The sequence below is a fragment of the Staurois parvus genome, unplaced genomic scaffold (assembly GCF_062004578.1).
Source record: "Staurois parvus isolate SC_StPar_1 unplaced genomic scaffold, SC_StPar_1.0 ptg000616l, whole genome shotgun sequence".
In the NCBI taxonomy this organism is placed as follows: Eukaryota; Metazoa; Chordata; class Amphibia; order Anura; family Ranidae; genus Staurois; species Staurois parvus.
Genome location: NW_028318412.1, coordinates 344,096 through 359,636, shown reverse-complemented (window position 1 = coordinate 359,636; position 15,541 = coordinate 344,096). Strand labels below are relative to the sequence as shown.

Sequence of the window (15,541 nt, the reverse complement as noted above, 5' to 3'; positions counted from 1 at the left end):
AGACTTCTCTAAACCTTTCTTATTTAAAATTACAATACATTACATACAGTTGAACAGACCTTTTGTAGGTCCATTGAGAAATGTTCAGAATCTGAGAGGTTGTATGGGTATCTTATGGAGTGGGTCATCTTGGAAAGTCTGGAACTGATTGTGTAACCATCATCTTTCAGAAAATATTTGAATGTTTGTGAATAAAATGTAGGTTTATTTTGGTAGTGTAAGGTAGTGAATGTGACATTCACCATATATTTAATTCAGGTGAACCTTGCTGGTGCATGAGTTTTAAATTACAGGGCATAATTAAATAAATGTGAATGTTTGCTGAATGTCACATTCACTGCTTTATAAATACGCCCCTTAGTTTTATGTATATTTCATTCGATGAATTAGTATTGGTACATTTTAAAACTGGATAGACTTTGACAAATTTGAGGAAGTACCCAATGAGCTATGGTCAAGGTCTACATATATTGCTTAACATACATTCTATACTTAAAGCGGAGTTCCACTCACGCTGTCAAAAATTAAAAGTCAGCAGCTACAAAAACTGTAGCTGCTAACTTTTAAAAAACACACACTCACCTGTCCGCGGTCCCACGGTGTGTCCCCTGCAGCCCGTTTTACCGGCCGTCTTCTCTCCCTGGGTGCCGGCATCTTCAGTGTGGGTACCCACTGAGCATGCGCAAGTAGCACTGTGCTTCCTGAATGGTCCTGTAGTCTTCTGGGACCTGTCATGTGTCCCAAAAGACTACGGGGGAGGGAGGAAGGGAGGACACCTTCCACTTCCGATCTCCTAGGCGATCGGAGTGGAAGTGGGAGTGGGTACCTGTCAAATTCGGGTACCCGCTCCCCCCCGCCCCCCAAAGGTGCCAATCCTTAATGGGGATCGGGGGACCAGTCTTTAAAGCGGAACTTCCCCTTTTGGGTGGAGTTCTGCTTTAGCAAATAATACGTAAATTGAACTGTAGACAGTTAATAGATGTATAATTAGCACATTATCTCTAATTAATTTGGAAGTAGAATAATATCCCAACCTCACAAAATATTACCTAGTGCAAAGAAATTACTTATCTGTTTTAGAAAATATAACATGGACATATGCCCTTGAAGCCCAGTGAGGCCCAGATGCACCCTGGTCTTAGCATTTAAGGATCTTCATAAGGATCGACTTAAAGAACAACATTATTTCTACATTTTGGATTAAGCAAGGTTTGCTTTAAAAATATTTGAAAGTATGTACTGAAAAAACTGCATACCAAACCCTCATTGGAGCACAGAGCATCATTGAATCACAAAGCATCTGAACAGATACAACTTAAAATCAGATTTTTATAATTACTAAAAATAAATTGTAGAATACTGTACCCATCGTATCCACAACTCTATCTCCTCTTCTGCCAATCGAGATACAGTGCGAGGCAAGAATCGGACTAGCCTCTCTTTAATGACAGATGATGCTAGAGAAGTGCCCTCAGTTTCCACTAAGCTGGCAATGACATCAGCAGTCTGCCCGGATCCCTCCACCACTACACATGGGATTTTACTCTTGATTGCTGTATTTATTGCCTGTTTGAAAGCAAGAAGGAATTAGGTGTAGAGACGAGCCAGCTCTCAGTGGAGTTCTATTAGCAAATATGTTAAAGTCCTTTGAGAATGAAAGATATATGAATCACAAAGACAGTGCCTGTGGTGCAGCATTAAAAAGCAACAAAGTGCATGGGGGGAGGGGGATTTACTAAAACTGGTGCACATCGAATCCGCTGCAGCCCTGCAGAGTAACCAGTCAGATTATAGGTTTTCTTTTCTTTTCCAATCATTTTTATTAAGGTTTTGAACAGTACAAATGCAAAACCGTATAAAGACAGTAAAGATAAGTATCTGTACATAGTGGCTTAAATAGCCTACAACATTGCTTACGAAAATGCTGGTATAGAATGGTTTTAGCTGTGGTTCTAGACCCCTGTTTCAGCTGTTATATTTTTTTGGGGGGATGTTTAGAATCCTGGGTTGCCCTCGGCCAAGTTGGAAGGCTGTCTCAGCCATAGATTGCAAATGGTAGCTAGACCAGATTGTAGGTTTTATTGTAAATGCTTAATTGAACAAGCTGCAATTAAAAGCTGATTGGTTACTATTCACAACTGCACTAGAGTCTGTGTACACCGGTTTTAGTAAATCTCCCCCAGTGGCTTTAGGTAGAGCCATTTAAAGAAAACCTGTGAAAAGTGGGGTATGGGAGTTGCTAACGTTGACCTTTCTGCTCATTCTAGTTGCCTGCCTGTCATGCTGACATACTTCGAAACTTTCATCACAAAATCAGAAGTAAGAATATCAGGAAAGTCAGTTAAAAGCCTTTTTTGGCATACCCATTTCTGGATAAAGACTCAAAGTTTTGAAGTAAGAGGACCAGCATGACAACCAGACATCTTGCATTTTAAAAACCAGAGATCAATAATGGAAGTTTTTAATTTTAATTTGTTGTATATGCTGCATTTAATGCCCACCTGCACTTTCAGTTTAAATCATCTGAATATATTGTAGGTGTAGCAAAACAAGCTGTGCAAAATCTTGCAGTTTAAGTTCTTTAGACAGCTGCCTCAACCTAAACACAAACGCCTGTTCTTTGTCAGCATGCTTTAGAGAAGACCCTTGCTCTCTGTGTGGAGGCAGTGGTCTCTCTGAAGAGGTCATGTTCCCCACTGAGTCAGACCCAGGGGCGGACTGACCATTTGGAAACTCGGGCACTGCCTGAGGGCCCGGGGTCAGTTGGGGGCCCCATGAGATGCCCCTGGTACCTTTTTCATAGGCTTTTTTGAGTTTGGGCAAGGACACAGGGGCCCCATGATCCTCTATTGCCTGGGGGCCCCATGAGTTGTCAGTCCACCCCTGGTCAGACCTAAGACTCTTCAATCAGCAAGGTTTAATTCCCCATGTTGATTGGTGAGCTTTGGCTCTAACCTTAACAGGAAGACATGTTGGACCTTTTTGGAGAGACCACTGTTTCCCCATAAAGAACAAGAACCCTTCTATACGGTATGCTGAAAATTCAGTTGGGTATTAACATTATGCCTTATTATTATTTATATTAAAGGAGAAGTACAGCCAACGCTCTTTTGGCTGTACTTCTCTTGTGCATCACAGGAGTGCAGTTTGTTCTGCACTCCTGTGACCAGTTTTCAGCCAGCCCAGGCTGGGGAAACATCACTCAGCTGTCCCAGGCTGGGAAAGATCCTGACTTCAAAGTTGGGATCCACCTCAGAGTCTGGAGCGGCACCTGGTGAGCCACAGAGAGCCTGAGCCAGCCACTCCTTCTGCCTCCACAGCCCAGCATTCCAGTGAGCGCTGGGGGGAGGATGGCAGAGCAGACAGCGGTGACTGATAGTCACAGCTCTCTGCTCAGAAACACTGTGAGAATTCAGCAATCGTGTGATTGCTGAGTTCTCACACTTAGAGCCGGAGGGGTATAGATGCAGCAGCGCAAAGATGCTGCATCCCCCTAGGTAAGTATAATTGGGGGAAAAAAAAGGGGGCAGCACAGTGGCTAAATGGTTAGCACTTCCACCTGGCAGTACTAGGGTCGTTGGTTCGAATCCCAACCATGACACCACCTGCCTGGAGTTGGCATGTTCTCCCTGTGCCTGCATGGGTTTCCTCCCACATGCCAAAGACATGTTAGTAGGTTAATTGGTTCCTGTCTAAATTGGCCATAGTATGTGTACATATGAATGTAAGTTAGGGACCTTAGATTACACAGACCTTGAAGGTTAGGGACTGATGTGAATTTACAATATATATGTAAAGCACTGCGTAAATTCATGGTGCTATACCTACCTGAAATAAATAAATAAGTCAACACTTCTCTTTTAACTACTGATGCCAACAGTCTGCTGAAAGTTCTTCTTTACATAGTGCAGACTCTTTTACTCAAGAAGTCAAAGGTTCAATATAACAGTAAGGAAACAAGCACTTTCAGAAGAAGTCAGCAACTACAGTATCCATGATTTTTTCATAACAGATTTCCTTTGAAAGAAACATCTCTCTCTGAAGATGCCTAAGTTGTACATGCATGCTGTCTTGCAAAATCAGTATGCAACCAGACAGTGCTGGACCTCTCTGCTGCTGGACCTCATAGCAGCTGCATGGTTTGCTACAGCTATATTTACACTGCTCAAAAAAAAATAAAGAAACACTTTTAAATCAGAGTATGGCATCAAGTCAATTAAACTCCTGGGATACTAATAAATTAACAGTAGGTGCACTAGATGGGCAACAATGAGACAACCCTCAAAACAGGAATGGTTTTACAGATGGAAGCCACTGACATTTTTGTTCCTACTCATCTTTTCTGACTGTTTTCATTAGTTTTGCTTTGATTAGGGTCAGTGTCACTACTAGTAGCATGAGGCGATACCTGAACCCTACAGAGGTTTTACAGGCAGTCCAACTCCTCCAGAATGGCACATCAATAGGTGCCTTTGCCATAAGGTTTGCTGTGCCTCCCAGCACAGTCTCAAGAGCATGGAGGAGATTCCAAGAGATAGGCAGTTACTCTAGGAGAGCTGGACAGAGCCGTAGAAGGTCCATAACCCATCAGGAGGACTGGTATCTGCTCCTTTGTTCAAGGAGGAAAAGAACACTGCCAGAGCCCTACAAAATGACCTCCAGCAGGCCACTGGTGTGAATGTCTCTGACCAAACAATCAGAAACAGACTTCATGAGGGTGATCTGAGAGCCTGATGTCCTCTAGTGGGCCCTGTGCTCACTGCCCAGCACCATACAGTTTGATTGGCATTTGCCACTGAACACCAGAATTGACAGGTCAACCACTGGCGCCCTATGTTTTTCACAGATGAGAGTAGGTTCACCCCAAGCATGTGTGAGAGATGTGAAAGGGTCTGGAGAAGCCATGGAGAATGTTATGCTGTCTGTAACATCATTCAGCATGACCGTTATGGTGGTGGGTCAGTGATAGTCTGGGGAGGCATATCCATGGAGGAACGCACAGACCTCTAAAGGCTAGACAATGGCACCCTGACTGCCACTAGGTATTGTGATGAAATTCTTGGATCCATTGTCAGATCCACTGCAGCAGGCCCTGGGTTCCTTCTGGTGTACGACAATTGCCGGACTCATGTGATGAGAGTATGCAGTCAGTTCCTGGAGGATGAAAGAATTTATACCATTGAATGGCCCCCACTCTCGCCTGACTTAAATCCAATAGAATACCTCGGGATATCATGTTTCAGTCCATGTGACGCCGCCAGGTTGCACCTCAGACTGACCAGGAGATCAATGATGCCCTGGTCCAGACCTGGGAGGAAATACCCCAGGACACCATCCGTCGTCTCATTAGGAGCATGCCCTGACGTTGTCAGGCATACATACAAGCACGTGGGGGCCATACAAACTACTGAGTACCATTTTGAGTTGATGCAATGAAATTTCAGCAAAATGGACTAGCCTGCTGCATCATTTTTTCACTTTGATTTTCGGGTTGTCTTTGAATTCAGTCCTCTGTAGGTTGATAATTTTCATTTCCATCAAATGATGGGGCATCCTTACCTTCCTAACACATTACCCAGTCCATATCTGTACAGATATCCAGTATGAGATTTTTCCCTATTGAGATCTGATGTGTTTTCAAAGTGTTCCTTTATTTGTTTGAGCAGTGTAGTTACACCTGTTTGCATAGTATATGCATATTTTACAAAATCTTTGGAGCACAACTCCAAACAAATTTGCTTGTAAACCCAACCCATGCAAATAGTGCTCCAAAGCGGTCCTGAGGCTCTGTCTCTTTTGACCGTCCAAACTTGAGACTGTCCCTTCCAAATATAGACAATTGAGACAAGAGTGTTTTAAACACTGTATATTAAGGAAATTACTTTGTAGACAAATGAAATAACAACCAACCACAGGTCAATTGAGACCTGTGATAAATCACTAAACTTTCTTATAGTTCAAACATGTAAACATTAATTGCAATGTTTATACAATTTCAACTCACCCTCAGTGTATCCTTTCCACCTCCCTGAGCAAAGCATACAATGGGGACTTTTCCACCATAATTGGAATCTGCAGAGGACCAAGCACAAAAAAATGTTATATGACATATTGAAAGGATATATAGTATTTTGCATTTAGCAAATCTTAAACACAGTACAACTGTGTGTGTATTACTAATTGTATTCTGGCTAGTTAGATAATTTAACTCAGCCTTTTTCCACCAGGATTCCTCCAAAGGTTGATGGGGGCTCCTTGAGCAATTAGCTATTTCTGCCTCTCATATATGATTGACACCAATTATCCTTTCAACTATGTGTAATGAGGGTGGTCTTCCCAATGACCACTAATGAAAAAAGCATTCTTCCTTCTGACCACCACACTAATGTTCTAGGAGTTGTTTATTTAGTAAATATTGGCAGGAGTTCCCTGAGACCTGAAAATTATGTAAGGGTCTCGCCATGTTAAAAGCTTGATTTTACTATGGAAAGTCTGAATAGTTCTGAAGTCTGTAGCACTAAATAGTTCAATGTAAGCTAGTTCAGCACTTTTATAAACAATCAAATTGCCTATGAATTGAGGTGATTTGTCAAGTCATTATCAAATGGCCAAGATAATCAATCACATCTATACCCAATAGTGGACACAGATCAAGTTTAGCATTCTTCAAAAAATTAATATCATAACCTATATTTGCTAATATTAATCATCACTTATCAGATGCAGTCACTGTTTGGCAGCACCACTGTATTCCGGCAGCTGCAGGTGGTGCTTGCAGTCTAAATACAATAGCTGGCAGTGGAGATTACTCCATCCACACTGTTAGCGAAGATGAGGAAAGCAATTACTCTTCTCATGTTAAGCCCATGGGCTGAACAAGAGAAAATCTAGACATGGAAGGCAGCCTTAAAGTGGTTCCAAAGGATGAAGGTAAAATGCCTTCAGTGTGCAGCTCCCCCTCAGCCCCCTAATACTTATGAGCCCGATCTCAATTCAGCAATGTGCACAAGAGCAGAAGCTCTCCTGGGTCTCTCTCTCCTCATTGGCTGAGACACGGCAGCAAGAGCCATTTGCTCCCCCTGCTGTCAATCACAGCAAGGGAGCAGGGGGTGGGACTGAGTCATGCTCTGTGTGTCCAATAGCCACACAGAGGCTGCTTGGGAGCGAGAACACACACAGGTGCCCCCAGAGCAGCAGCTTGCTCTGTGTGCACTTGGTAATGGGGAGGGGCCATAAGCACCAACAGGGGACCTGAGAAGAGGGGGAATCAGGGCTGCTCTGTGCAAAACCATTGCACAGAGCAGGTAACTATGAAATGTTTATTATTTTAATGAAAAAAAATATCTTTATAACCATTTTAATAAACAACACTACATGCAATATACTTTAGTGAATTGACTCTTAGGCAGATTAATTCTGTACCAGGCACATTTAACTCAGAGATATACTTCTCCAACGAAGCTCTAAGATCAGCCTCAACAGTTGTATGTCCATTGGTGCCATTATCCACCAGAATCAGATGTGTGTGATTGTTGTCTAAGCAGTAGAGAGGATCTCGTTTCTGCTCCTCTATGATGTAGTGAGCCACATAATTTCCCTGTCACAGAGGATACAGGTTATTCGAAGCATTTAATACAAATACAGTTAAGCATAATAATAACAACACATCATTCTGTCATTAATTTAATGGAGATACACAGAGTTTTCAATTCATGTCAAAGTTGCACATTACTACACAGACATTTCTAAATTTAAAACAGAAAAATGTTGTTGACTACATGCACAGCAGCTGAATTCTGTACAGAAAGTGAATGGTTGATATGTTAACACCCCAGCTCCAAAATAATTTAGAATATAGAGAATTAAATTCACACACCTCCATTGAGGAAGTCCGGATCAGTTTGTCCCGGTTAGAGATCATGCCCCAGGCTGCGATACCAATAGCCACTACTTTTTCTTCTGAGCTCCGGCTTATGGTGTTATCTCTAACCACTTCTCCTATGTACTTCATAAGACCATAGTGAGTTCCACCTGTAAATATCCAGGCCCCTGAGTGTGGGAAAAGGAAATTTAAAATAAAGTCCTGCATCTTAAAGTAAACCTCCTCTACCAACGCATTAACACAATAATTAAACACAATATAAAGGACTCCCAGAAATTGTCTTCCAACTAATCATACTTCTCTTTTCACTTTTTTTACTCCACTTAGCCAAAGTGGAATCTGACTGGCAGCTACAAACAACACAGAGACTTCTCCCCATCACACATATAATAGATATATATGCATATTTAAGCCAGTTCAAGCATTTTGGTTGGAAAATGTCTGTAATGGAGTGCTCATTTACTCATGATGCTTAGATACAGTAGCAGGCCCATTTAACTCCTTTTACCAAAACTCTGGTTCCAACGGTTCCTTGACACTCAGGGAGAATACCAGAAGTCTTTAATAACCACAAAGATGGAGGCATTAAAAGTAATAGGTATCACTAAAAATATGAAGTGTTGCCCAATAACCAAAAAAGCCTACAAAAAACAATGTGAACAGAGAATTCACAAGAGAAAAAGCGGTTACATAAAGGACAATGTGATACTCAAAATTGTATTCAAAATATGCTTTTATTAGCAAAATTGCAGTATGAGACAATTGAGGAAAGACTGCTGGTAGCCATCACCTCAATATAAGACAGTACAAAAAACAACCTAAAACCAGAAAATAAAAATAAAAAACAGAAACATTAGGGATAGGCCATATGCTGTAATATGCTGTAGAGACAACGACTTGAGGGTTTTGCTCATATAGCAAAAAACATCAAGGAGCACCGCCGTGGTGGGGATAAATGTATCATAAAAAAATTGCAATATCAATGCTTAGACCAATTATCAAAATTGTACAGGTATAACCTCTACTGAAATGAAAATAGAAGCCCAGCTGGGGAAGATACACAGTAAGAAAATAGACTTAATGCCCATATAACTGGATACATTCCATATATAGATGCCTATATCAAAGTAGCGGTGAGTAAGGCACTAAATGCAATCCAGGTAGTATATAGCCAGAGGCCGATTCCTGAGACCAAGAGACACAGCCTCAAAGTGTAGCATGTGGTGGCAAAATTGTAGGCCCACATAGGGCAGCAGATATATGCAATAAAGTACCGTAATTGAAGATGAGTGCAGTATCATCAGATAAGGAGGGAATTTGCAGCTTACTGCCAATTGGATGCAAATATAAAGTCACTATCCTGGAATAATGAATGACTTATAGGAAGTCCGTGAGGCAATGGCTGTGTAAGGACTTCTATTGGCAGAGCCCTGCTTTCATGTTTGTCCAGCGCATCCACCAGGTGTGAGTAAATGTGCCACTCACCACCTACTCCGTCTTAGTATGACCTTCCCTTAGTTGCTCGGTTCCGTGCTCAGAGTCCTATAGGCAGCCGCCATGTCAGGACCTCCAATGACCAGGCTCCACTTCCTTTTGAGTACATATGATGGTTGGTCTGCACCGGGAAATGGCGTGGTGCTCCATGTCTCCACCGGGACTCAGTGCGTGAAGCCGATGTGTGTGGCCACTGACGTGTGATGTCAATGCGTTTTGCTGATGGGCATATCTTACTCAGCTTCATCAGGAATACCAGAAGTCTCTCCCTCAGCAGCACAGAGAGGCTACACCAGCAGAAGTAGTCAAGCAAGTGATCTGCAGCCAGGTGAAAGGCCTCCACCGTCAGAACCAGCGTGCAGGCAGTTGAGCTTAATTGCAAGCAGCTTTCCCAGAAGACTCTACTGTGGGTAACCCCTCCCTGATTGTTACCAGAGTACTGCAGTTCCAAAGGCATAGCCCATTGTCCTTGGGCCTTGGATACCTCCAGCTGTTCACCTGCTTTACTTGGACTTCACTGAGGGGAATGTTGTGCAGCAATGTTACCCTGACTGAGTCACAGAGACATAACTGTTAAGAGTCCATGTTTGTGCAGCTTTCATTCATCTGCAATGTATTGCCATCATGAACCTATTTACCATCATTTTTCTAACTTTGTACCTCTTCAGTAACCTGCAAGTTAATTGCTCCCTGTCTAATCATTCAATGGATTGCACAGGCCAACACACATTTTGATGCCTTGAATGTTAGACCTGTTTCTGGGTATATTTGACCCGCTGATTCAAAAAATGACCCCTTAGTTTTTGAGATACAGTATAAAAACCATATACCACTCTTCAATCTGATCGCCTGTCAAAAATCAGGATATTTTAATGTTGGGTTTTATTTAACCACTTGCCTTCCTGAGGATTTACCCCCCTTCCTGACCAGGCCATTTTTTGCGTTATGGCGGTGCGTTACTTTAACTGACAATTGTGTGGTCATGCAATGCTGCATCCAAATGAAATTTACATCCTTTTTTCCCATGAATTGAGCATTCTTTCGTGGTATTTGATCGCCTGTGTGTTTTTTATTTTTTTGCACTATAAAAAAAAAGACCGACAATTTTAAGAAAAAAACTATATTTTTGACATTTTGCTATTAAACATGTCTAGTAAAAAAATTTTAAAAATTAAATTTCGTCAAAAATTTAGGCCAAAATGTATTCTGCTAAAAAAAATCCCAATACGTGTAAATGAAATGGTTTACGTGAAAGTTATAGCGTTTACAAATGGCGGTATAGATACACTGGAATTTTTTTTTTGTTTTACTAGTAATGGCGGCAATCAGCGACTTATAGCGGCACTGCGGCTACATTCTGACACTGGGGGGAACTGACTTATACCAATACAGTGATCAGTGCTAAAAAAAACCCACTGACACTGTACTAATGGCACTGGGCAGGAAGGGGTTAACATGAGGGGCGATCAAAGGGTTAACTGTGTGCTGGGAGTGTTTTACATAGGGGGCCGTGTCAGTGTGCTTCACTGTAAGCACACTACTTTGGATGGCTGTGCTGCGCACAGCGATTCCAAGCAGTGTGCCCGAGCTGACAGGGAGGAGAGCTTTTAGTAAACAAAACAGTTCTCCTCCCCGTCGGAGATCATCGGAAATCACTGGGTGCCGGTGAGTAATCACCAGCTGGGACCCGGTGATTGACAGCCACGGCCGCGAATGGCGGGGTGGGTAGGGCGCACGCTCAGCGTGTACGTGCCCCCTACATGGAAATGCAAAATCACATATATATATACACATTATTTTGCGCACCCATGCTGCCCTGTAGCAGTATTTCTGCTATAAGGCGGACAGGAAGTGGTTAATCTTCTTGTAGCATGAAAGAAACACAATACAAAAGTAGCCATAACCCCTATGGTCCTCAATCTGCAAAAATAAAACAATATGAGTGGCAATATACACACATCTTCTATACAGTCAGAACTATATTACATTTAATAGCTTACACTTCAGAATCCAATGTTTCCAAAGTAAAATTACAGTTGGAAGAACATAAACACTTTCACTATGGTGTCTGTTTATGACACAGAGAATAGCTGAGATTCAGAGGATCGCAGCTATTCTCTGGTCATTCACAGTTTATGACACTCAGGAGATCTGCGGAGAACATGTTCAGCCCTTCACTGGAGATCTGTGTTCTCCCTCCAGATTCTCCAGCCCAGAGCTGGAGAATTGGAGGGACCGCAAACTAAGCAGAGATAATTTAGTAAACTGATCTTTTACTGTAATCTCGCAAGATTATAGTACAATCAGCCGTTCTCCAGCGTTGGTAGACTGTTCTCCCTTCGTTCGGAGAACTGCTTCATAAAAGGCATTCACAGGAGAACTGTGTTCTCCGAGAATGCCGGAGAACTGAGCAGCGATCATTTATCACTGGTTCATAAATGGACACCATAATCTGTTAATTTGTACACAAAAACACAAACTAAGTAACAGAAGAACAAGTTGATAAGCAAGATCTTTTCAAAAACTTACTACACAATTATATATATTCAACCATATATAGGAAACTAGAGCTGATGCAGTCTAGCTGATACAATTTTCTGAATCAGCACCCCAAATAACCCCAAGAACAGGTCTAAAAATAAAAAAAATTAAAAAAAAAAGATTATTTCTTTTTCATGGTGGAATGTGTTGTCTAATCAGTTAAATGTCTTGTTTGCCAATAGTCTCACTTATTAATACAGTCACACTTTATTTTATTCTGCACAAAGGTTGCAATCATATTTTGCTTATGGTCATTCGTAATCACACACAAATGCTATTGGGATCTCCTAAATTACCTTTGGTCTGTGCGATGTAGATTAGACGGCTAAAGATCTTTCGCATTCTTGGTTTCAGAGAAAAGTTCTTGGCACCTCCCGTCACAGAGATGATGAGGTTTGGTGTTTTAAGCTGCCAGTATTTTGTCATGAGCTCATACAATGTCTCTGGTGTTGTGTCCCGGGACAAGCGAATATACTAAAATGAGAAGATTCACAGTGAATAACTATGCCTGATAAAACAGTACTTGCAAATATCTGATATCTGTAAATAATCAATAAGAATAATAACATAATTTGTTTCAGTAATACAATGTAACAGAGATACCTTATAATTCAAAATAACTTCTTCTAAAAATATTTATTTCATAATGCAGTGTTTTGATTGTAGTGGTATAGAATACAAGAAAAACATGAATTACAAATCGAAATCAGAAAAACAAATCTCAACAGGTCCATTCTGTTGGAGATGCACAGAACAAAAGGATGATTATCTACATATGGGGTTTATGTATCCTTTCATGTACACATTTGCTCAGGAAATTAGGTTTATTTTTTAAAAATATGTTACGAAGCAGACTGCTTTGTGCAGTAATATTTGTCAAATCACATTTGGAAAATCTAGTATGACCATTTAGCGTGCAGACAATAATCTCGGTTTTGTTATAAATTGGACATTGATTGCCCATAATTACAGTAGACAGCTAGACTACATTTAGCCACCAGTAAATATTCAAATAGGGCTGTTTTTTACATACATTTTATTCAGTAGAGACCCATACTGCACATTTAAGAAAATATGAGCTGAAATAAAAATGTCCTGTACTTTTTTACAGCTGTCCTCTACTGTTTTACAACCAAAATATCTTTTTTATCTGGCTAGCTATTACATCAAAAAATCCAAAATGAAGGCAGTAAAAATTATTTTACATGCTGAATTGAATACACTTCCCCATACTATGTCATTCTTCTAAACAAGTTAGCTCCCCCAGGAAAATCTTAAGATGACAGCTCAGTCATTAGCACAAGCCAATGCCATAGCTGGCACCGGCCTCAAATTATTTTTTTTAAACAAACATATTAAATGATTAGAGTGACATTACAGTAAGGGCAAAACACAGTGCAAATCAAACTTTTTATGTGTGTTTTGAACCATTTGGCAATGGCTTTTTGTTCATGTGTAGAATCAGTAAAGGAGGTTGATTTTAAAATTGTGTCTCTACAACTGAGATGTATATTCATAAACATACCTTTCCTCTTCTTCCAAATGCCTCAAACTGAATATCTCCATATGCATCTGTAGGCAGCTCTTTTGTGTGCTTCTTATAAAGCCACTTATCATTCTGGTTGGTTTGAGTCCCTTCAATATGTTGTATCTTGGAGTACCCACATTTACATATGCCATCTCTACAAAAAGGAAATACATTTTGCTATACTCATTCAAGGTGTGAAATTTTAAAGTATAAAAGTTGTCAGCACATACACTCATCTGCCACTTTATTAGGTAAACCTTGCTAGTGCCAAGAAAAATATCCCACACACCATTACACCACCACCACCAGCCTGAACCATTGGATGGATCAATGCTTTCATATTGTTTCCGCTAAACTCTGACCAAACATCTGAATGTCGCAGCGAAACCATGCATAGGTGACACTCCATGATACAGCGTGTGTACAAAACTCTGCCACCCACACTGTATCATGGAATGTCACCTAAGCACGGGTGTTGAATTCTATTATACATAGGAGTACTACACTATGGGGGAGATTTACTAAAGCTGGTTCACTCAGAATATGGTGCAGCTGTGCATGGTAGCCAATCAGCTTCTAACCTCAGCCTTTTCAATTCAGCTTTAGCAATAACACTTGGAAGCTGATTAGTTGCATGAGATTCTGAGTGAACCAGCTTTAGTAAATAAACCCCTATATATTTTTATATGTTTTTGGTGTCACATCGACACAAGTTTTATACTGCACAGGAGGAAGGAGTGGAGCAGACCCCCCCAGAGGCACATGAGCAGATGGATGGTCTTATGATGATTATTTAATACGCTGATGCTGCACTTTATATCAGGGCAACATATATTGAATTTTGATATGTCAAGTTGATGGGACTGTCATTCTTGGACTGTTATTGTGACCATATAGCGCTGCATTTTTATTTAGTATTCACGTTAAGGGTGGTGCATATTTTAGGGTCCTTTATTTCCACTTGTACCAATTTGTATTGTAACTGTAATGTCTACCTTCATTTTGTAAAGTGCTGCACAAACTGTTGGCGCTATATAAATCCTGTATAATAATAATAATAATAATAATACCTGTATTTGCAAGCTTATTTTTACACTAGTAGGGAGTGCTGACTTTATATATTTTGGTTTTTGTTCACAGTTGACATGCAATTCTTTGCAGTGCCATTTGAGCCCATTCATTTTGTATAGGCTCAAACTGCACCGCACAGAAAAGTATTGCTTTTAGTAACAGAAATTTGCATGAATACAAGTACTTGTGCAAAGGCTTAGTATTGGCACTGATATGGATACAGGTATCGGTGCAGCTTTAGTATACAGTAGTGCCCACAGAAGATTGCAAGATTTCTGAATTTTGGAGTTGGATTTAGCACTACGTGGGACACAGGAGTTGGGGGGATATGAAGTACCCCTGGAGGACATTAAGGAACACAATGTATCAGCATGTCAGCATGTTGTTTTCTCGAGTACTTACTGTGATTTTGAATCCTTGGTGTATGTTATGCACTCCCTCTTCTTGAAGTTCTCCTGAATAAATTTGACAGCATCCTGTAAAGAGAAAATCAAATGTAGCATCAACGAAAGGAACCCTTTTTTAGGCTAACAGGTAGGTGTTCAGGAGTGAACTTACTAACTCATCCAGTGACAACTCAATACTGCGGGACATGCTGGAGTACAACGTGCGGGAGCTCTCTAGCAGCCCGCTCCTCCGACTCTTCATCCTGGCCAAATCTGTGGAATTTTCCACTAATCTAGGGAGAGAAAAAAACAGAAATTTAGAACAGATTTTTTTTTCTCTTTTTTTAGTGTATTCAGGGTTTTTCATATAACCAGTACAAAGAGCAACAATGTACTAAATGTGCAAAGTGCCTATAAAACAAAAACAAAGTTTATCTCTAAAGCATATCTGTGAGTCAGTATGTGAAATGATATATTCAATTCCACATTTTATTCCAATTATTTCTAGCATATGATTATTAATTTGAATGATCTTGAACATGGTAAACGTTTGTGAAGATTCACACACAATTACATTCTTGAATTCTTTGACACCATTCATTATGCCCTGTTGATAGGCACTGCCGGGTCACACATTTC

The 15,541-nt window shown here is 40.7% G+C and overlaps 1 protein-coding gene across 1 annotated transcript in view; it reads right to left on the bottom strand.

Annotated features, from left to right (window-relative positions):
* The window catches only part of TRPM8 (transient receptor potential cation channel subfamily M member 8), a 75,746-nt gene extending 60,551 nt beyond the window's left edge, over positions 1–15,195 (bottom strand). The window contains exons 1-8 of the mRNA XM_089693152.1: positions 15,075–15,195; positions 14,919–14,992; positions 13,443–13,599; positions 12,214–12,391; positions 7,877–8,049; positions 7,423–7,597; positions 6,005–6,072; positions 1,366–1,566 (exon numbers count right to left, since the gene is read on the bottom strand). Coding sequence (XP_089549278.1) covers positions 1,366–1,566; positions 6,005–6,072; positions 7,423–7,597; positions 7,877–8,049; positions 12,214–12,391; positions 13,443–13,599; positions 14,919–14,992; positions 15,075–15,164 — 1,116 coding nt within the window. The 5' untranslated portion in view covers positions 15,165–15,195. The remainder of the gene's footprint in view (positions 1–1,365; positions 1,567–6,004; positions 6,073–7,422; positions 7,598–7,876; positions 8,050–12,213; positions 12,392–13,442; positions 13,600–14,918; positions 14,993–15,074) is intronic.
* Between the last annotated feature and the right edge of the window lie 346 nt (positions 15,196–15,541).